At 45.9% G+C, this 22658-nt stretch overlaps 1 protein-coding gene across 3 annotated transcripts in view; it reads right to left on the reverse strand.

Moving 5' to 3' along the window:
• LOC126537762 (uncharacterized) overlaps positions 1 to 21675 on the reverse strand; it is a 32121-nt gene extending 10446 nt beyond the window's left edge. The window contains exons 1-3 of one of the 3 annotated variants that reach the window (XM_055074552.2): positions 21413 to 21675; positions 8473 to 8668; positions 183 to 338 (exon numbers count right to left, since the gene is read on the reverse strand). In XM_055074552.2, coding sequence (XP_054930527.1) covers positions 183 to 338; positions 8473 to 8668; positions 21413 to 21417 — 357 coding nt within the window. In that variant the 5' untranslated portion in view covers positions 21418 to 21675. The remainder of the gene's footprint in view (positions 1 to 182; positions 339 to 8472; positions 8669 to 21412) is intronic. The other 2 variants (XM_072287544.1, XM_072287545.1) reach the window with 2 other exon arrangements.
• Between the last annotated feature and the right edge of the window lie 983 nt (positions 21676 to 22658).

Here is a 22658-nt window from a genome sequence, read left to right on the forward strand (position 1 = left end):
CACAGACGCAGGTTCTCTTTGAGGTTCATTTTCTGCTGCCTTCTTGATCTATTAACGATAACCGATGTACGCATGGTGGTGTTGTCCACGATTTTCGAGCTGGATGCGAGGGGGTTGAGAGTTTATTCCCCCTCCTCCCCCCATATCCTCTAACTACCATATCAATCCGATTTCAAGCTCACCGTCCTTATTAATGTCGTGTCGGTCATGGTGTAGTGCGTTTCCACCATCGAGAATTTGGGTCTGCTTTCGTCCGTGTATAACACCACAAAATCGTCGATTTCGGGGCCTCTTACTTTCTCATTATTGAAAGACACCAGTTTACCATCAAAGAACACCTGAAAAATCCAAAGTGGCAAGATAGAATAATACATCGTGAAATAAGTGTTTGAACTGTCTTCTTTTTTCCTTTTTTTTTACCACCAGGCAACACAGCGTGCTATTTCGAAGGATGCTTGACCAAACGTAAAGGTAGTTTTCGTAATGGTTCCCCTTGGACAACTACAGGTACAGTAGCGATAAAAAAAGGGAGTTATTAGAACAAAAAAATGTCCCTATGGCTGAAGTGTTACTCATTGCGGGGAGTCGCCTATAGGCTTACAAGAATAATACCACACAAACAAAAGCGTGCAAACGTTCGAATATGCCTGTGTCTCAGGCACGCCAAGCTCGTCCTTCAGTTTTATATTTTGGCGCGCGTATTTTTTGTGTGCGTGCGTGTGCGAGCGCATTTAGTCACGCGTGTGTGCTTGTGTGTTAATGTAAAAATCGGGTTTACGCAGTGCAAACTTGACAATGAGTTTGTCACTTTTGTGAAGAAACTTTTTGTTATATTAGAGAGTAAGCTGTTATGGGCGGCGATGTGTCCGCCGCCGCCGCCCGTTGTCCGTAGTAGCTATCACCGGGAATGAGAAAAAACACCAGTTCCCGCCGGGATCACACCCAGGTCCTCTGCGTGGGAGTCAGCTAGTCTACCACTCAGCCACGCCAGCGCTTTTTTTTTCTTTATTGCAGGGAATTATGAGTATTGTCATCCGAAAATTCTAACGTTACATTTCGACACACATGAGGAAGAAATGGTCATATGGTACGCAGTCCAATGAAAGTTCGAAATTCGGGCAAACAAACACAAGCGTCCAGATGCGAAATCAATTCAGGAACGGGATCAAAGGCAGCAACGACATTATGCACTTGAGCAGCCTCTTCTCGAAAAACAGGTCTTGTCGAGCGAGGTGGCTCGGCATGTCTGTCGATCATTCGGCTCCTTCATAATGAATGAAGTCCTAATAACAAAAAGAAATTGCGTGGTGTGTTACTGGCTCTCATTTCGAAAGGGCAGAACCGGATACCACAAGGCGTTAGAGGAAGGTTTTTTTATAATTCTTTGTAAAAGCTCCCAAAAATCAAATGCGCCACGACAAACACTAAAGCAATGATCTATTCTTTCGGGTTGATTGCAAAGTCTACGATTTGTATTCTAGCGTACACATAATGCTTTTTCCTGAAGCTACATTTTAACTGGCAGGGTGGTAGTACGCAGCTTAAAGAAAAATGTTCTTGCTGCTGGCGTAATACACATTCTACGGACACGCCAAAGAACATCTTGGCCAAACAGAGGCAGACACGGCTTTCTATATATAGGGTCAAGGAATAGGTTATGTCTAAGTGCTATATTTAGCGACGTTCGATCAACGCTAAAGAAATGTTCTAGAGTGAATCTAGCTTTCAAAAATGAAATAGTGTCGACAAGTTCTTTTAGGAAGCCCCATAATGGCAGTTCTTGGGCAAAGTTTGTCGTGACAAAAAGCAAAGGGAGGTGTGAGGCAGAACGTGTTCGATTTACTGCGAGAAGGAATAAATGATGGAAGTTTTTAAGGTAAGATAATCGCATGACCAATTGTCGCACAAAGAAATGCAGAAGACTTAGGCATCCCTTCTCCACTGGAATAAAAAAGTTGTCCCTTCTCTTGGCTTCCCACGATGAACGCCAAATAAGACATGAAAATATTCTACGAAATGCCTGAAGATCAATATGTGACCAGTGCAAGACCTGCAGAACATAAAGAAGTTTTGAAGCAAGTAGTATATTGCATGCCTTAGCACTCACAAAAATGGAGAGGTGACGTCCCTGCCAGGTTGTCAGCTTTCGACGGATAGTGGTTATCGTGGACGTCCAATGAGCTCCACTATTGAGGGAGTTATCGAGAGGCACACCAAGATATCACAGCGGACACTGATTCCAATGCGCTTGCTATCATGCAGCAGAAAAATGCCCTATAAACGTGCCCTAGCGCGCGAGGAGACATGCGATGTGACATGCGGGCTGCATAGCGTCAATACGTGCACGTGTTGCATTGCACTTGTATATTATTGCACCAGGTAGAATAACATTTAGCAGATGCACATATTGGGGTACAAGGCAGTTAAATAAGGTTTGAGGAAGAAAAAGAAGTTTAAGGTGATGCACACAAGAATGCTAAAAAAATATACATTCTGTACCTGATTAAATCAAGCTGGCTATGTGACCATGTCACCACCGCGTTCCAAAGTGATTGCCATAAAGCATCATCATTAGCATGATATCGTGCCATTTGCCTAGCAATGCGATATTCGCGCCGCGTAGCGACTATACGTGCGCCCTTTACATTCCTGGTTGCATATTATAAGATCAAATGGCACGCCATGTAGAGGCTGCATAGGTAGCGGTGCAAGATAGATATAGAAGTCTTGAAGAAAGATTATGAAGATGTCTAAATATTGATGTACTTAAAAATATTTGTGACATACCTACTTAATCCAAGCAGGCTAGGTGACTGTTTTTCGTCCTCTCGTTTCAAAGGGAATGCCATTAATTCATCATCATTAATATCGTATTGTGCCATTTGACATGCGCGCCGCGCAGCGTCGATACGTACAAAATTCGCATTGCAGTTCCGTTATATTCCACAAGGTGTCCCGACATGTAGCAGTTGCATGGGCAGCAAGAGGAAAGTGAACATGTCCACAGTAGAGATCAATGAGAAGCGATTGTAAGTTTGGTGCAAGAAAAGTAGAGAGACGGCAAACACCGGAGGCGTACAAAACAATGTTTCCAATACAGGTACCGAAATTTACGTGATAACTATTTTTCTTTCTTGGAAGGTATATACGACATTGAGCAAAATAATAACAAGAGCTTGATGACGCAGCCCACTGCCCCGTTCTAAAGGGGACGCTCGTAGCCTCCATCCATCCATCCATCCATCCATCCATCCATCCATCCATCCATCCATCCATCCATCCATCCATCCATCCATCCATCCATCCATCGTGGCAGCGGCTCTGGCGCGCTGAAGTTGCATTAGTCCCCTCGCCACGTGCGAAGCATTTCGTTCCAGTGTATTCAACGCTCCAACATGTGTTGTCTGCGAGAAGCACATTGAGGAGATTTACATTGAGAGATATTTGAACGTTACGGTGGAAAGCGTCGCAGCATTTTCTTTTCGTTCTTGCTTTTTTTAACAAGAAGCAATGCAGTGTGACAGTCCCCGCATAACAACTCATTCTATGTAAAGCGAGTTGTGTCTTCTATATAACATGCATAAATAGTGAGTCTTACTCTAACTGCTTGTGTTGATTACCAGATACGATCATCGAAGACACTGACATGCTGGGAGAGAGCAAATGTGTCGCGGCTCCGGCGCAACCTCATGCGCATGCGCGAAAAATAGAAAGCGAAAGAGAGGTGCCTGGTTAGCCATCACCACCTAGATAGCACAAGGCCTGTTTACTCCGACCCATGACGTCACACTATCTCGCCCGAAATTTCTATTGACAAGGCTGGCGTGATCAAAGCGGTGACGTCAAAATGACTGTTGCCGAGTCGGGAGCATCCCCATTAGGTTCTATGACAATCGGGCCAAGTAACATGATGTCATGGATCGGAATGAAACGGCCTTGTGCTTCTAGGTGGTGTTGCATTAGCTGCGTCAGTAGTGATGTCGTTGCTCTTCGTCGCAGCCCAGCGCACACGCAGCAGTTTACCTCCGACTCCTAAATCGATAGGCCACGCGTCATACGTACTCCTTAGGGGCAGGCAGCTTTCGATCAGCAACGCCGCAAGCGGAACCGGTAGCGAGCTCGTCTACGCCGTGCCGATCCAGCCGGGCACAGAAACACGCTCGTGTAGCCGAGCGCAAGAAGCAACTGCGTACCGAAGGTCCGGCAGTTTAAAAAGCCATCGTTTAATGAACCGTCGGAATTAACTCAGTGATAAACACCGGGGTCGCGCGTTTCAGCTTCGATCGTTAACCATCCTTACGGAGTGCTTGGGCCGTGATCGTTTTTTGCTTTACTGCGTTTTGACTGTTGCGACTCTGTAGGATGCTGATTCAGTGCGCAACTTAATTGTGATTAGCCATTTGTCTTCATTTTTGCACGCAAATAACTCCTTCATTATGAATTTGCGCATAACGGCACTTAAGGCACAAGGATTTCGTACCACAGATAAGCAAACACAAGTAATTCATTTAGCCCGCGAGAAAAAAGTCCACCTCCTTCTTCAGGCGTGTAACTAAGGAAACAAGAAAGGATAAGAAATCTTGGTTTTTCGGTGACTTTCTTGTAAAAGCGTATTTTTTATATGGCCACGCGCTATATCGCGGAGTAGGAGTTGTTTTTCGTGTGGAGCGTCTACATGGAATATGATTCAGGATGTCAAGTAATAGCTTTGGTTTCTTCTGGGGCGAGAGTAAAGTTCCGGCATTGAATGTATGTGGGCCCATCGTACGCCCAGACCGCAATGACGTTTTTGCAAGACTCTCCATTCTTCATGGTTGACGTTTTTAACTATGTACTCGACCGTGTGCGCGACTCATGAGTCGCAAGTCAAAACGCTTCCAATGCGCATACAGCTCAATTATCTCGTATAGTGAAAGGATGCAATTGATCAGATGCCTGGGTACTTGTGCACGGTGGAACTGTTGGGGTCACATGGCAGCAAAGGTAATCGCAGTGTCGTCTATATCTAAAGTATTTCCCCTGAATTAGCATAGAAAATTGTCCAGTACAGCATCCTCGAACTTCCCCGCAGACGCCGGACAATTTTCAGACCATCGAGCTTTCATTGCCGTATTGAACCTCGAAGGAAGGTAAGCTGAACGCACTGATATGTCGAAACTATATATTGCTTCATCGCCTGATCAGACAACCCTAATTAAACTAAAAGCAGCAGTAGCCGCTTTTTGTTCTAGCAGCAATTTCTAGCGGTTTTAGTTTTAGCAGCAATCAGGGATTTGTCACTGAGACAGGGTGGAAGACGATACACCATCACATAAACCCCTGGAGCGCCCATGCGTGTTAGCAGTACGACCTTGTTGGCGAACAGCAGAGAGCCATTCGCCGCAATCAGCTGCCAAGAATTTGTTACTTCCGAAATGTTGCAGATAGTGCAATCCTCCGGCACCTACGAAACCTTCAGTGGAGTCGATGATGACGTCAATTGGTGTCTAAGCAGGTACACGTTAAAGAGAAAGCACCAGACTTTCGTTGGGTGATGTACGAGCGCTGGTTTGTCCATGGTTGCTACACCTAAGCAACCAAGACGCAATGCGTGCTACCCAGTCTGATGATGCGCACGAAAAGATGCGCGAGCCAACTAGATTCGCTTATTTACTTTACGTCTAACGATTACGCGAGCTCGAAACAACTGTTTGCTCCATTCAGATCAGTCTTTGTATCACTGGTTTCCGGCTGCAAGCTGAATGTTTAGGCAGATTTTGTAGGGCATTATGATGTCACTGCTCAGCCAGAGGTAATATTTTAGCTTGAAAGAAATAGTTCGTCTTTTCTAATTAGCCTAGCATTTATATTAGCCGACCAATGCCTCTAATCTGCGAGCGGACTCCAGCTGCTTCAGGTTTCTTTGACAGGTGAAGAACAGGTACACTGCGTTTCTGTGGGTGAAGCCTGTTTGTAATTATCAAGTTGTCACGGACTGTAGTGTAAGGATCCAGCATGATCATCTGTGTTTCCATGCCTTCCAGACTTTACAGCACTATTCGCGTCGCGTATGTGACGTGATTACAGAAGGCTCGGCAACAACGTAGTCAGCAGCAGCCGCCGGAGCAGAAGGCCTTAACCTCCCTCCCTCAGCGACTAACGCAGTGCAAAACGGCACGTTTCCTCCCCCGCTTTCCTCCTTTGCGCGCGCAAAATCAAGCCACCACCCTCGTATTGCTTTCGCACGCTTTCATTCGCACGTACAGCATAAAGCATGTGGCCACGGGGTTATCGCACTTGGGCTTTATAGAGATCACGGCACCGCCGAAGACGACAGCAAAAAAAAAAAAAAAACACACACACACATTTAGAGTTTCCATATAGTTACCGTAGCAATGAACAGGTCTAAACACTTTGAGCAAGCCAAGAGCCGCCGCTTTACAACACCGTTCGCACATAAGTCCAACGCATCTGCGCCGTCGCTTGTGGTGACCGGCCAAGAATGCAATGGCCATCATCATCAGATGACCTGACGCAGATAGTGGGGCGAGAACTTCAAGTCACGACTCCTGCAGCCCTTTTTTCCGCCCCTTTGAGCCGAAAAACTTGCTTACAGCACTATTTGTGCACGCAATAGTCCGCGAAGAACTCGCTAATTTTGCTGTTCACTCTGTATATGCAGTTGCCGCTTCACCTCTCTCTGATGTTCATGGTCCTTCCACTGGCCAGCGGTATCATCTATGCAACCGAAATCCAGCCGAGTGGTGAACCGGAGACGATGGGCCAATCTTTTCGCATGACGGGGTATCGGTCGCGTTGATCGCCATTGTAATAACCGTACTCTCTCCTCCCCTCTGTGAGCGCCATTCACCAGTTATTACCCCGAACCTAGCACGCGTGGTTACCAGTCTCCATTTGAACCGCTACAGCCTAACAATGGCACTCGTGTCACTTTGAAGAGTCCGTCGTTGTCATTCCGGCGTCACCAGTACCCTTTGCCACCATGCAATGTCACCCGTCATTCCTATCGCCACAGGCTCTGTGGCCCACCGTCGCTGATAAACTCCGACGCCCGTCAGCGGAAAACTAAGTATTGCAGTTTTCGGAGGTGACGGTGCATTGTCGACTCGACGGCAAAACTCTCTGATCACTTTCCCTACCAAACAGAACCTGATTGATGTAGTCGCTGGCCTCAGTGTCCTAGCACTCATTGACACTGAACCGCCACTGAATTTCTCATGGATGCCAGTGGCCATGGAATTAGGGCTGGACTGATTCAATGGCAGCGTAACGCAGAGCGCGTAATTTCATACGTCAGCCTCCTCCTGCCACTTGCCGAGACCATTTTGTCAATTAATGAACGGGAGAGCCTAACGTTAGTTGAGGTAGTAGCCAAATTCCGCCCCTACTTGCATGGCCGCACATTTTCCCTGGTTACCGATCACTATGCCTTGTGCTGACTCTCCTCACTTAATGCCCATTTGATGATTTGTTTCATGGCCGCTACGGCTCCTACTTCGTTCCTGTTCTGCCGCGCACAAACTTTCCACTGCCTACCACCTGCAGACAAATGGAATCACGAAGCGGTTGAATAGCAGGTTCACATATATGGTGTCTAGGTACGTTGCTTGTTACTAGAGAGAGTGGGGCAACATGTTACCCTTCGTGACCTTCGCATGCAATTCGTCCTGTCAAGAGACCGCTCTCTTTTCGCACTTGTACCTTCCGTTCAGCGGCCACCCCAATTCGCCCTTTCACACAATCCTTCCTTCGCCGATGAACGTTCCTACTGAGTGTGATCCACACGTCTTAGTCCCGGCTCACATGGCGCGCCAGATTGCGGGCTCTCGACTCACCGTGCTTCATGCCACGCAGAAGATGCGGTACGACAGCCGACAACCGGACGTTCGATTTCCCCCCTGGCTCTGTAGTCGTATGGACACCATGTCGCCGCATCTGCTTGTCGAAAAGGTGGCTACCGCGCTACACAGGGCCCTGCATAATATTACGTCCGCTTGGTGATGCTAACGTGTGGATTGTTGCCTTACTTGTAAATACCCTAAATAGAAATTCACATGTTATCCCTTGATTTGAGCAGTGTAACAATATTTAAACGCATTGCCGTTAATTGGGCCGCCCAGCTAAATTATCGCTAAAAACTAGCTATCGCTATCGATAGCTAAAGCTGTCGTATCAGATCAAATTCTTTGGTTTTCCGTGCTAAAGCCACAGTCTGCTTATGACACACGTTGTAGCGCGAGGCTGTGGCTTATTTTTACAACCTAGAATTCATTAACGTGCGCCACATGCATGGTAGACAATTGTTTTTGCACTTCGTTCCGTATAGGAATGCGGCCGCGGGGACAAGGGTTGTATCTGTGAACTTTTGATCTGCAGCGCACCACCAAAGTCAGGGAGCTATCGCTGTGGGTACACAGAAGTGACAAAAGTTGTGGCAGCGGCAAAATAATAAAAGAACGAAAATGCACTTACCGTTAATTCGTCATTACCTCTGACAAATCGGAAGACGTGAGACCCTATTACATTCTTGTCCGTCAGCTTGACCTTATCCGTAGAGTTTTCATCGCGAACATATTCCATAATGATGGCATTATTTTTCTCGAAGAGTATTTTGATCCTGTCGTAGCGGTGGCGTTTGTACCGTCCAAGGCTAATCTCTGAATTGTCCCTGAAAAAAGAACGTTCGTTTCGGGATTCACCATAGTCTTTAGCAATTCACTTTCCATTTATGAAAGCAACACCATAATCATCTTGGTAGGTAGGCTTGATTGGGGGCGTTAGATGAAGAGTTTGTAAACAACCCAATTCTGCTGCTCCAGTTCAAGGTTATCCGAGAAATTTGAACACTGACACTAAGGCAATGAGCAAGCAATGAACGCATCACCGTGAGATCAAACGCGACGGAAACCATGGGAGTGCCATGAAAACTGTTTCAAGAGCGCAATTCTTTGTTGGAAACACAGAAGCGTGTTTAGGACCTTCAAGTGCTATATACAAGCGACATCCACTTTGGGGGTTCCGGCCAGGACACTTCGAATACTCCCCTTTTTCCCTTTCGTTCAGCCACGACCAAACTATATCGTCGAATACATGCGTCCCCTGCAACATTGACCAGCGACTTTGAAGTGCACGCTTTTCTAGACCCTCACTGCCGGCTACGTCCTCACTGCCGTTCGAAAAGTTCTGAAGAAAGTTTCACGGTATTTTCGCTGTTACCGCTTCATGATTAAGCACTCTCACCGGTAAGCTTCCCGTTGTACTAAAGAATGGGCACGGTGAATATTGATCTTCAGTTTTTTTTTTAATTAGAAAGCTACACAAAATTCTGAGAATTGTCTACTAATGCATTATCATTGCACGGTTCGGCTCTGACTTCATTTTTGGTTAGTTATTCTTACTTGCTTTTGCTAGGTTATGCGCATGTACGCATGTCCTCTCCTGTGGTAAAGAATGCTTAGGTTTTAGCAGGCAATTGCCAGACTTTTCTCGCCGCCCAACCCCAAAATCTTGCCCACCCCCAAATTTTAAGTTGGCCCACTTGCAAACTACAAGTCGGCCCAGCCACAAATGTTAAATTGGCCAACACCCAAATTTCAGGTTAACCCACCCCCGAATTACTGTCGACCCACTCCTACTATAAGCTTCCCCATGCAAGCCCTCCGCATCTCTATAGGTATCCTGTGTTAATTTTATTTTTCGCTTGAAGTTGTTCCACATGGCTTGAAAGGTTCCAATCTTTTACAAATCCACTGTCATAACGATTAAATGTCATAACTTGACAAATTACGCATTTTGTTATAACTATAGAGGGTTAAACATTTCGCATGAGAGAGCTGGTGAGCCTGCCAGAGTATGCTTGCGCATTAATAACTTAATACCACCGCCCATGAGTACACATCAAAAATGCACTTCCGACAACATTATCTGAAAAATCGTAATGTTTCGATGACGACCATTTATTTGTGTCACATCACACTCCTTCAAAAATTATCCATAGCTCTTTAAAACACACTGTGTTGAATCTCTTCTCCAAACTGTTCAATTTATCGAAAAGAAAATGTCCGCAGTATTAATGGTACGGAAAACTTATAACAAATCCCCTTTCTCTGCAAGCACAAGAAAAAACTATTCGTCCAGCTCAATATAAGTTACGTTCATCTAAGCTACTAAAAGTGTTATAATCCTGTTGCCGGACAAACAAGCGTAGTTCTTAAAAAAACAGCTCCGTTTCCTTCAGCACAAGGCCTTTGAGAGGCGAATGCACAATTTATCAGGAGAAATACAACAGAATAAATCTTTAAGGCCGACTGAAAAGGGCTAACAGGGCATTCTTGCCACCCTCATCGAATTCAGTCATACACGCAGAGTTCTGTGTAAAGGACTGATTGGCCACCTGAAAGTTCTTCATGGTGCGCAACAGGAATCAGATAAAGTTGTGTAGCCAAGCGCCCCCCTCCCCCCCCCCCCTGCACTTCACTCAAAACGCTCCTAATAGGCCTATCAGGTTTGTGAGTTTTGACAATTAAGGGAATAATTCCAAATTGTTAGCTCCAGTATATTTCTAATATATTTGGATAACCCGTTTATTTAAATGTTCTTGTGCATGCTCACCGAACTCTTCAGTCATACAGCCGCTGGCTTAACTCTTTGTCAACACTGCCACCGCACATCGCTTATCACATTAAAGACTCGTATTATTTGCATAATAAAAGGCACGTACAATATATTTTAGTACTACATTACGGTCAGTAGGCTTCATTCCTGAAGCCTTCTATTAACTGCGAGAAGTTCTTGCGGTGCACGTTGTGGCACAAAGGCGTTTTCTATGACGGTGTCCAGGCACCGCTCAGCCTCTTTCTTTTTCTTTGGCGCGTTCTGAAGCATTTGGCGAAGCAATCCCGCCCATCACGCTTTGGTCACTTGAGCGACTTGTATTTTGAAGCTTTAAAACTTCGAGGCTGCGATACATTCTGGACCCTCTTGCGGGCAAGCAACAAAAAACATGAATGCGAAAGGTTGCCAAAGGCTATCAAAGGCTGGAACTGGCATCAAGGTTCAAGAGAACAAAGTGTTGGGCTAGTCGGTACTGCATAACTTGAGGCAAAGCGCAAAAATAACACGAGGACAAGAGAAAGCAACGAAGACATACAAGTTATGCGTCAAGGTTTCCCAAATCAAAGTCATCGCTATGTATTATGGATAACAATAAAAGCATGCGAGGTGGGCCATTATTCTTCTCCTTGGGATCACCACGCCCTGTCGGTGTATGATCTATCGCGATAGGGAGCTCTGATCGGAAATATTCCCCTCTTATTATTCTCCGTGCCTTTCTTCTTCCTTCTGTGCCTCCCAATCAATTAATCTCTTTTCCACTGACTTGGAGCACTCCATATGTGCCACTCGGGCTGTGTTGCTCCTCAGTGAAAATTTTTATTCTAAGTTGCACCACTGGTTATGTGGCAGTTGGTGGGTACGTGCCACCCTTCAGTGAACCTGCTTGTTGTGAGGTTTGAGCAGTTGCATGCCATTGAGTGTGTACTGCTCTACAACGATAAAAATGAGCCTTTGCATTTATACGTTGTTCAGCAGAATTCAGCATGCGCCACGGGTGCACTTTGTGGCGGCACCGCTAGATGGCGCACCATGTGCCGTAACAAGCGCGATAGAGGGGCCCTGGTGCGTACATGTTTCGGCATTGACAGTACGGTTTATCGATACATTGCTTCAATGCTAATCGCATTTACATCCGCATTCATCGTGAGATATGTTCTGCTTTTTCTACTTTTCTACTACTTTTTTCTACTACTACTTACTTTTTACCTGTTACCACCTACTTTCTACTACTTCTACTTTTTATCGATCACAGAATTCGGGCGTTCAATGCATAAGCTAGACGGCTCGGCGATATAAGATGCTCGGCGATATCACGCGAAAGAGAATGCGTGTCAATGAACACTGCTCCCAGTTGTGCACACTAGTATCCCAGTCTATGTGTGAGGTTTCATCACGCATTAACACGGAAATATGCAGGAATAAATTTCCTTACTCAAGTTAATTCGCCAGTTTTCTTAGACGGGTACCTGAGCACTGAAGTCATCATGGATCCATTGCTCATGTACCAGGGAGCGATACAGACGAACTTGTTCTCGTCATATCCATCCTGCGGACGTGATGAAGAAATTTAATAAGACCGGGGGTACTACGAAGCCTCAGCCTCGTATTCATTGCTCCTAGCCTGCCAGTTAACAATCCACATAATATTGTTCTTAACATTCTCCTGATTTTCTTGAAATATAATCTTCGTGAATATCTTCTCATAAAACAGTGATAACTGGCATATAAAGTTCTTCAAGCCTTTATAGTACATTTAATTGGTTTGCTACAAAATATTTAGGTACCCCGCGCTATGGAAATATATTTGGGCTAATTTATTAGCGAAGTTGTTAAGGCGACAAGAAGTTCTCAGAAACGTTTCATACCTGTTTTGAAGGTCTTATGAAAAATTATATCCGTCGCTACGTATGTATGATCAAGGATTTGAGAATTGTTAAAAGCAATACTCACGAAAATTTATCATGGCTGTGTCAAGAATCAAATGAAAATTGTAAATAATCCTTTTCCACCCGTTTTGAAGCATTATACAAATGATTTGAAATGTTTTCGCTCTTTTCTGAGTACCATAAAGGGCAGATATTTCGTAATTAAGCGAAATGCAGGCCTTTATATGGGTGACATTTACCTACAATTTGAAATGTGCATGACAATTACGCGGTTTGAAAATTTGCTGAATACTCGTCTTCTCACAACTTTTGTACTTTATGGAAGGCATGTATTTGCTCTTACCCGGTTTCACGGACGTGCGGTTCGAAGCTTGGAGCTTATATTCGACTGCAGTACCAAACATGTAATGCATGTAAAACGATAAATGTTTCATCTCTGTAGCTGGACACCTTTGTAGAAAGTTACTTATTCAAGCTTTCTAGACTGCCATACTCGACTACCATAAGTCCTAAAAGAACTGCACAAAACACAAGCTTCAAACTTCGTGAAACTGCCGGCAATGTTAAATGTAACTTGCGGAGGAATGTTCGTGTGCGTGGTTTCAATAGAAACGCTGCAAAAGCATTACTGAACACTCGTATTTACCATATTTTCATTTGTCAGTCTTCGGGGTCCTCTACCTACTAGACCTGGCATTTTTTTTAAACTCATATTGCGCAAAGCGACGAGCCAGGTTACAACTGACGTATACGGGAAGCTCGACATATGTGGCGTAATCGCGGCGTTTCCAATAAATTACGGATATAAGTGCTCCGAAGCGTCAAGAATTTGTTTTACCAGCTCCGCAAAATTTAGCCCGCTGCCTTGACATAGCTAAATAGGCTATCAAAATCAAACTTAGCGAAAATGGGAGGACGTCTGTGGTGAATGTATGGGCACAGATAGTTAAATGCGTGTGGACAAATAGAGCTTCGGTAAAAACAATAATTCTTCAGCAAGTCTTCGCAAGTGTCACGCTGCCGTTATCAGCTACGTTTCCCACTGTGTAGAAATAACTCTACGTTACACAGTCGTGACATGCAGCACAAACTGGGGGGGGGGGGGGGGGAGGATCTCAGGTGCGATGTGTCCCAAAAGTTAAACGTTACTGGTTTTGTTAAGACCGTTAGAAATAATCCTTGAACCTTGATTTGTTTCAGTATTTCTGTTCACTGTACCCGTTCGCACGGTGTCCTTGATGAGCTAAACCATAAACGTGGCGCTCGTTCGGCGAAAGTAAGGGGCATGTCTAGAGTGATGGGCACGCAAAATGGGAAGTGGGTGGGTTTATTGTGGCATTGGCAACAAATTGCACATGCAAGCGTTCCGGAGCGTTATGACTCGTTTGTACAAGCTGCGCAAAACCTAGCGCCCTGTCCTGACATGCTAAATGCCATCGCCATTAGAATTAAAATTAACAAGCATCTGGGAGAAACTACATTAACTTAATGTGCGAAATGAAGTGCCTCTGAAATAAATCAAACATTTGCAAACAATTCTTCAAGGATGCACTCGAATGCGTTACGTTAACACTTCCCGGTATGTTTTCCGGAGTCCTGAGGGAACTCTACGTCCCACTAAGCTGACATTTTACGGGAACAGGTGGAACGTTATAGGTAACGCGTAGGGAAATGGAAAGTGTTTCGGTTGATCCCGCGCTTTGCAATGAATTACCTAATCAAGCACTCCAGAGGATGAATGATTGATTTTTACTAGCGACACAGAATTTAGTCCACTGCCATGATATAACTATACAGGGTGTCCCCGCTAAGTTTAGCCAGAATTTAAAAAAATACGCAAATGCCACGTAGCTGTACCGAATAAAGGCAAAGTTATTTGCCTTTGCTTGGAGACACTAAAACTATCTTTTTTTCAGTTTTTCATTTCACCTAAATAGATAAATAGTCAAAGTTAATTAATCAACATCTCAAATATTATATTTAGATGAAAAGGGTCAATGACAAAATTGTAGAGCGACATGAAAAACTCCCGACACCGCTTTTTGTTCCTCAGTACATGCTACATAAAGGTGTCCTTCCGAGCGTGAAGGAAACCCGTGAATACACGCAAAGTGCCTCGAGCGGCCTTTCGCGCGGCAATTTTGTGTGCATTTGCATATAGATCTCTGACAACTACGTAGGACGCCTAAGTTCATCTATGTAGTGTGGAAATTCGGTTTTATTAGGTTGATAATTACGAGGGATGTATGCAGAGCTGATAGTGACTAGCTAGTCAAACAGGCGTACGAAGTTTTAAATCCCGGCAGGCAACACCTCTGTCCACTATGATAGCCACACGACCCGATGACATGACAGTGTCGTCGCGGTCTTTCCCTAAAATTGCACATTGCCGGAGAAAAGTTTGAGAATGTTGGAGGTGTGTATCTTGGACACTGATCACCTTTCGATTGCAGATGTAGGAGTTCTTTAATGTCATCGGCATTGTGGAGGAGAACTCTTACACTCCAGTGTAGTATTTGTGCATCTATATTGACTGTGGTTTTGCTTTTAAGAAAAAGGAGTTAGCTCACAGAACACTTTCTGGGTGCCGTTATGCGAGGTTTGTCTTTTCCGGAGCGGTCGAGTGATATGCGCCACTCTTTCGGCACTAAGGGCGCCGCCTGAATGGGTGTTGTGTCCATCACCCCGTCCAAGGCGCTGAACGACCGCTCTTGTGAGCGGTTTGTTCGATGAGACGGCCTCTTCTCAAGGGACGAGACCCTTGAGCCCACCAGCCCGGGGGTCGATGGCCCGTTGTTCTGGGATGGCGGAGCAGTTCTAACCGCAGACGCCGAGGGGGCAGATGGCGCCGCTGTCGGGTCACTGTGAGTGGGCCGCACAGCCGCCGGAGACCTTTGGGGCGCTGCCCCCGTAGGCGCCACATCGGCAGAGCTGTTCTTTGGCAGGTACAATACCAGCTTGCGTGCTTCTCTGTATGAAATGCTTTCCTTTACTTTGATTGCCCCAATTTGTTTTTGTGTTTTGCATAAGGGGCAGAACCGAGATATGCGGTATGCGCCCCATCACAGTTTTCACAGCGGAGAGAGTGTTCATTGTTTTCGGAGGAGTGTTTCATGAGCACTGCATTTTGCAGAAGTTTGGCGGCCTCGCCAGTTCTGTGAAGTGTGACCGAATCGCTCGTAGTTAAAGCGTCGCATAGGGTTCAGGCCATACGGTCTGACCCGGATCTTTACATAGCCTGTCTCGATTGCCTCGGGCAGCACGCTTGACCCAATGTGATAATAAGGTACATTGTCAGTATTTGTTTCCCATCACGCCTCATCTTAATTCGTTTGATGTTTATCACATCTTGCTTTTTGCAACCTTCCAAAAGCTTGCTCTCTGTCAGCTCCATCGGGTCGTCTTCACGAATAACGCCGCGGATGGTGTCCATAGTTCTGTGTGGAGTCACGGTAACTGGAATGTCCCGAAAAGAGAAAACGTTCTGTAGCTTTTCGTGCTGTTTTTTATCGTGCAGTTGCAAAAGAAGGTCACCACTAGCTAGCTGCGTAGCTTTATAACCTGTGCCTATGGCATCACTTGGACGTTTCGCGGCAAGGAAAGGCGAGATCACTCTCGCGGTGTTTTCTGGTTTTTCAGAGTACTCGGGATACTTTTCTCCGTGGTGGCCATAAAATTGAATTACTTCGCTGCCCCCTCGTTTTTGAGAACAATCAGGGAGTCTTGGAAAGGAATGATCCATAAGGAGTGTCCAGTGTTCGTCAGCAACGCCACCCGCCCACCATGGCGCCCAACAAGGGGACGCCCCACAAAGTGTAAAACACGTCCTGTAAGTACCTACCAGCTGTACGTTACTGCTATAACCAAATATTGTGTACCCAAGGTTGGCCACCCACACAAGGTTAACCTTTGCCGCCCAGAAATTCGGTAGTGAGAAAAAGTGATAAGAAGTGATAAGAAGACAGGAAAGAAGAAACAGCGACAGAGAAAGCAACATATTGAAGAGGGGGACAGGAAAAGGCGACTGCCGATTTCCTCCACGTGGCTCAGTCTGGAGCTGTCGTCTATGTGAAGCAGGGGCCGAACAAGTGTGTTGCCTCCTCCGGGGGGCCTTAAAGTTCCAAAAACCCGGCACCGGCTCAACCCCCAGGATCCCCCTTTCCCCAGACACGGCTAAGCCACGCACGGCTATGCGCGGGAGGGTCCAACCCGCGGGTGCTTGGTTTGGACACCAAACGCCTGTTGAAGGAGACGCACCTACGGGGTTCTGGCTAAAGTTAGCTGGGCAACCTATATAGGCCACCAGCATCACACTTAGCGAAACTGGGTGGCGCCCTATGGCCACTGTACGTTCGAAGTTAAATGCGTGTCGCTCAAATAGTTTTTGCAAAGAAGTTCTAAAACTACTGTTCGCATGTGTCACGCTGCCGTTATCAGCTCTGTTTCCCAATGTCCCGAAAAGCTTTGCGTTACACAATATCTATATTTAAAAGAAATGGGGGGCATCTTAAGTGTCAGCGTGTCGCGAAAGTTTTATGTTACTGAACGAATTAGGAGCGGTATGAATAATTCTTCAGCCCCCAGTTTTTTCGTTATTTTCATATAATGTACGACGTTCACCTGGTGTCTTCGGTGAACTAAACAAGGTACTGTGTTTGTGTTTGGCAAAGTTGAATGTGCGTCAGTTTATTGCGGCTTTTGTAATCAATTCAGTGTGCAAGCACTGCGTTACGCTAGCAGTGTTTTACTAGCGCACGAAATATTAAAGTACTCAAAAACGTCATAATACCCCTTGTTAGCTCAACTTGCAAATCAACGCGCGATAACTCTATTTTAGAAGGAGTCTATGTTTACTAAAAAGATTGGCCATGTTCATTGCCCCGTGTGACGAAACGACAACGTTACTTACCTGATCGGAAGGATTGCAAATAGATACTAACCTTCTTTTTCTTCTATTTATTGTGTTATTAGAGATTCTTTGTAGGTCTGCCCGCTGTCCTCGATGAACTACAAAGACACTTTTTATATTAGTTTAGAAATTAAGCCAGGCTTCAGGTAATTCGTAAATACAGTCGAAAGTGCAGGTCACGTATGCAGGCTATCCGAAGCATTGTAACTGTGTTTTAGAAACAAAGCGGAACTTATCCTGCTGCCCTGTGGAAGCTACAAACGTGAACAATGGCATATTCAGTCAAAATGCTGCAAATTGTATGGCCAATGTTCTAGCAAAGTAAAATGCGTGTGGAATAAATACTGCATTTGAAAAATTTCGTCACCAAGTACCCGAAGACAGTAGATGCTGGCAAGGTTTCATACGGGCTGGTCCTATACGGGAACGTTTTAAAGTATGCGGTTTAATTTCAAGCAACTAAAATTTATACTGCAACTGCTAAAACAAACAGGTTTGCTGGAACTTGTGTGGCGATCCTGCCGGTAATACAAGCTTGCTAGTTTTTTTAGCAGTGTTCGCTAAGAACGCTGTACTTGATTAGCTTGCAGCCTATAAAACACACGACAAAGTCGGGCGCATTTTCACCGGGAACCCACCATAGCTAGACATAGACTGTAAAACAAAATTGCACCCTTTGGTTGTATCTTGCCGCACAACCATAAAGGTCATCTCTCTTGTTCGCATTTCCTTTCTTCAACGCTGCGAGCCCGGTACTTCCCAGTAACGAACGGCATGCGCGTTATCAGCATGACATAGCATTCCCAACAGGAAACTAGCTGGCGCGGCGTTTTCAAGAAGGAAACGCAAGCAAGGCAGATGACGATTATCGTTGTGCGGCAGATATACACCCCAAAGGGTGTGCCTTTGTCTAAGAGTGTAAACCATTGGCGCGTGTATGCCGCGCATGAAGAGGATGGCATGACGACAGTAGCATCAAAACACTGGAACTATTACTAATTGCGATTGTGATGTGATTTCATGATGATGATGATGATGAATAAAGAGCGAGGCATAAAGAAAATGACATTACGTCATTATTAACGACGAAGGAATGTTGTCGAGGGTACGACGGCGCCAGTATAACGACAATGTGACGACGCAAGCATGACGAGAATGGGATGACGACGCTGCAATGACGGCAATGGTATGATGAAGACGACATGAGGACAACGGAATAATGATGCAGGAATGATGATGATATGACGAAGGTGTCGTGACGATGAAACCATGATGACAATTAGATAAGCATGCCACAATTATGACACTGATAGGACGATGACGACGCGACGCCAGTGGCATAACCACAACTGAACGTGAGGTGCGCAAGCCCACCTCCGTCTGCATTTAAGGCTAATTGACCTGGCCCAGGGTGCTTTCAGAGCTACAATGACAATCTAAAACCGCGATACTAAAGGCACATTTTAAGTCAAGCGAATTATGAAGATTAATGCTCGAGAACGTCTAAGGCGTCCGCATTATCGCGAATAATATTTTAGCAATAGAGAAATCGAGGTTGATGCAGGACACTATTTGCGACTCAACCGTTGCATTCAAGTACTATAGCCCGAAGACGGAGGCACTCCTCATTATAGTTCGGTCTCTAGCACTCAACTTCTCGTAATAAAAAGATCATTGCATTGCATAACAAGACGGTAAGAAGTGCTGCTTGTAAAGTTCTATTCGATCTTTAAAAAAAGAGCTCATTAACGTTACCATTGACAACGACGCCGTTGGTGGAAATGTTTCGTGTTCGCTCGTCTCTGCGGCGCCCGCGCTTTCGATTTTCGGTAGTTTCTATACCGCGTAGCGGTGCGCTGGTTTTGCTGCCTCACGAAACTCACACGAACTGAAAGTACCAGAGAAGTTTACGTCCATGTGATGTCGCGGATGCCCGAACGATCCACGCCATCTTCACCGAAAGAAGCTGCAGCGGAGAATTCAACGCTCCGCCTTTACTCAGTTTCTCCATGGCTGCGTGCTCGCGTTTTGCACAAAGACCACAGCGCAGTGTCTCGAGCGCCATATTACTTACCGACGGCAGTAAAGGGCGATGACGACGTATGCCACGTCACCACCACTGCCCCGCCAGAGGGCGGGTGACTTGAATTACGCTAAAGGTATGCGGACCCCTCAGACGCGATTTTCTCTTTAACTGTCTTTTATTGACACGAAACAAGCGTTGGGAGGTTCTTTTATTGCTAATTTAACAGTACACGTCCGTTTAATATTTGCCTTTAGCGTATTTTTCACAAGTCTTAACACGTTCTTTTTTTATATATAAAGCACTTCACGCCAACCGCTAAACAGCACAGAAGCGTAACGGCGACGCCATTTCAGCACACAACCAAATAGTCATTGTCGGAACCCAGCATTCGCATTTACTGCAGTGGTCCATTCCTTGCAGTGTTTTTGATCAGCCGATAACCGCTTAATCCTCTCGTGTCCTTCGGCGCAACCCACCACAACGCAGATCGTTAGGTTATTCCGTTTCCTTTCGTGCAACATTGCTAATCGTACACGCCTGCGCGAAAACGCGCGGCAACTATACACGGGCAGAGCCTGCGGCGTGCCTACCCCGGCCAAGTGACGACGATGATGACTTATTCGCGGCTCCTTTAGAACGTGGTGGTGAAAAATACACGCCTAGCCTGCTTGAGCTAATTAGGCATGCTATACATGTTCTTCATTCTAACATTTTCGTATGCATCAGCTTAACCCTTCTTATCTTCCTCAAAACCTGCCTATCCACCTTATACCACTGCCTGAGCCTGTAACACATCCGGTCGTATCACTCTTTTCTCTGCTTTTTCTTTTACCAACACTCTAAATGTATCTTGCTTATCTCGGCCATCTCGGCTGCTGAGCGGTTCATGCTCTCCTCCGCTTTAAATCTAAGCGCTCCTGGATAGTGTACCTACGGGTTTCACTAGCTGAATGCCTTTGCATTCCATTAGGATGGGCTGAGCGGTCTCCGCATTTAAGGCTGCAGCAGATACATGCCAAATCTTGTTTCTAATGACGTCACTACTGACGACAGCCCTACCGCATCACCTTGACGTCGCGGGGTGAAGAACACCTATAGGCAGCTCACCGTTCCTCGCTAAGCCTAGAGTGACGAAAGATCGAGCATATATTTCGGAAACTGCGTCCAATTTTCATCAATATTTTGCCTTTGAATAATCATTGCACAATCTCAAGATAAATAGCATTGCGACAGAATGGACTAGACTCTGCAGGAAAAGAACTTGATAGCTTCGAAATGGCCGACATCCATATCAACGGGCACTGCCATGTGTCCATACGCAAAGCGCCGGTCACGTGCGTCAGCACTGAATCTGTGGCAAGAAAAAAGAAGAAGAAAAGTGAATAGCTGCATGACTTCCCGCAGTAAGCTTTCGTCAGGCAACCTGCTCCCGTGTCATTCTTCATCAGCTTTCACTTAGAGAATAATAGGAAATGCGTACTTCGAGCGTTGAATACTGGGATCAGCACATCGTACGTGGCTTGGTTAGTGTTAGGTAGTAGTGCCACTGGCCCCATTTTATGGTTTGAGATCTCCACCTCAGGACCAGAAAAGGTCATTACTGTTGGAACGGGAACGATATTTTTGTAGCGTCCTCAGACTTACCCGTGCGTAATACTGCCGAGTAGCAGGGTGATCTGACCACCAACGAAGCAGATCATGAACACATAGCACCCGTACGGGCTCCCTAGGAACCTTGTGTACGGAGACTTGCTCGCGAGCATTTCCCCCTATTCATCTTCGTATTTCTGATGGTTATACCTAGTATTGTGATGTGACACTCCCGTGCATACGCAGTGTGGATCATGCAAAGGTAAGATTAAGTTCTTGCGTTCCCTGCTGCAAGCTCTTACACAGCTCTTTAGAGTGAGAAACAATATATTTCAACCTACAAACTTAATTTTCACGAAAGCTCTCAGAAATGGAACCCATGCTTACCTCATAATAAGCGTGAAAGCCGCTCCTATCTCTTTGTTCAAGGATTTCTTCTATTTGAGCGATGCTGTATTCATCAAAACGAAATGTAGAAAACGCCATCGCTAGAACCACGTGGAAAATTGGCCCGCTCTTTCACCTAAGTATTCTAGAAAATCAGAAAGCGTTGCGCTCCGGCTATGATGCGCTGTGGACCTGGTGCAGCCTACTTGCAGAATGGCGTGTTTTTGTTGCCAAGGGCATTTCTTCGGACGTAACCCGGCCGCTAGAACAATCCACTGCGCTTCTTTGATGTATTCAGGCGCCACACGTTTCTCCGTGAAGGGCCCCTATATTTTCGCCCAAAGAGAGAACAATTGCTCATCCGTCTCGCGCGAGAGGCCTGGCTATCCTTAATCTTGATATGAATGGCAAAGCATGTAGAATGCAGTCACTGGGTGCCTTACCAGTATCTAAACAGCGGAATAAACGAGGCAGGTTAAAACTAAAACTGACGACCTCCGGGTCGACCCCGGAGGTCGTCAATACCGGGCCAAACCGCAGCGGAGGTAAAGCAGGCTCCAAGCCCTCAGCAAAGGGATGCGAAAATATCTACTGTTATGTACGACCGTGATACAAGACACGCACAAGGCTCGGTGTGCAAGTGCGTGCTGGCCGGTCTGGCCAGAGCACGTTACCTCCGGCCCGGCAGATTACAACGAATATAACATCTTTCTTACCCCTTTATCGAAGTATTATCGTCAAGGGAGCACAAATCAAAGCTTGTCCGCACGAGAAAGTTTATTGCATGTTCACAGGGGCCTGTATCGCACAATAGGCTGTCGTACTCGAGTGCTGCGGCGCAGGTGATCATGAACCTGTGTGTGTCCTAGCAGTCTCGAAACCGCATCGCGGTACGCAGTGTGACTCGATGACTGAGCGTCGCTACGTTCGTCGTCCGCAGCACTGGTAGCTTGAGCATAGCTGGTATGAATAAGTGGCGTGTGCGAAGTATCAGTAGAGGAAGCATAATCTGAATTATTGTCAGCTGATACAGTACTACGTTGTGCAGAATTGACACATACACAGGCTCGGGCGTCTTCGGCGCCTCAAGCTGTTGTGGCACTACGCGTACGTGGTCGTGGTGTCCGATCCATTGACGACTTTCCGGCAGCCCTAACATCATCGCCAATCCCTGGTCAGGCTGTACTGTAGCTGGTACCCAGGAAGGACCAGGCCTCAAATTGCGGGCCTATACGGTTGCTGCAGC

This window comes from Dermacentor andersoni, chromosome 4 (assembly GCF_023375885.2).
Source record: "Dermacentor andersoni chromosome 4, qqDerAnde1_hic_scaffold, whole genome shotgun sequence".
NCBI lineage: Eukaryota > Metazoa > Arthropoda > Arachnida > Ixodida > Ixodidae > Dermacentor > Dermacentor andersoni.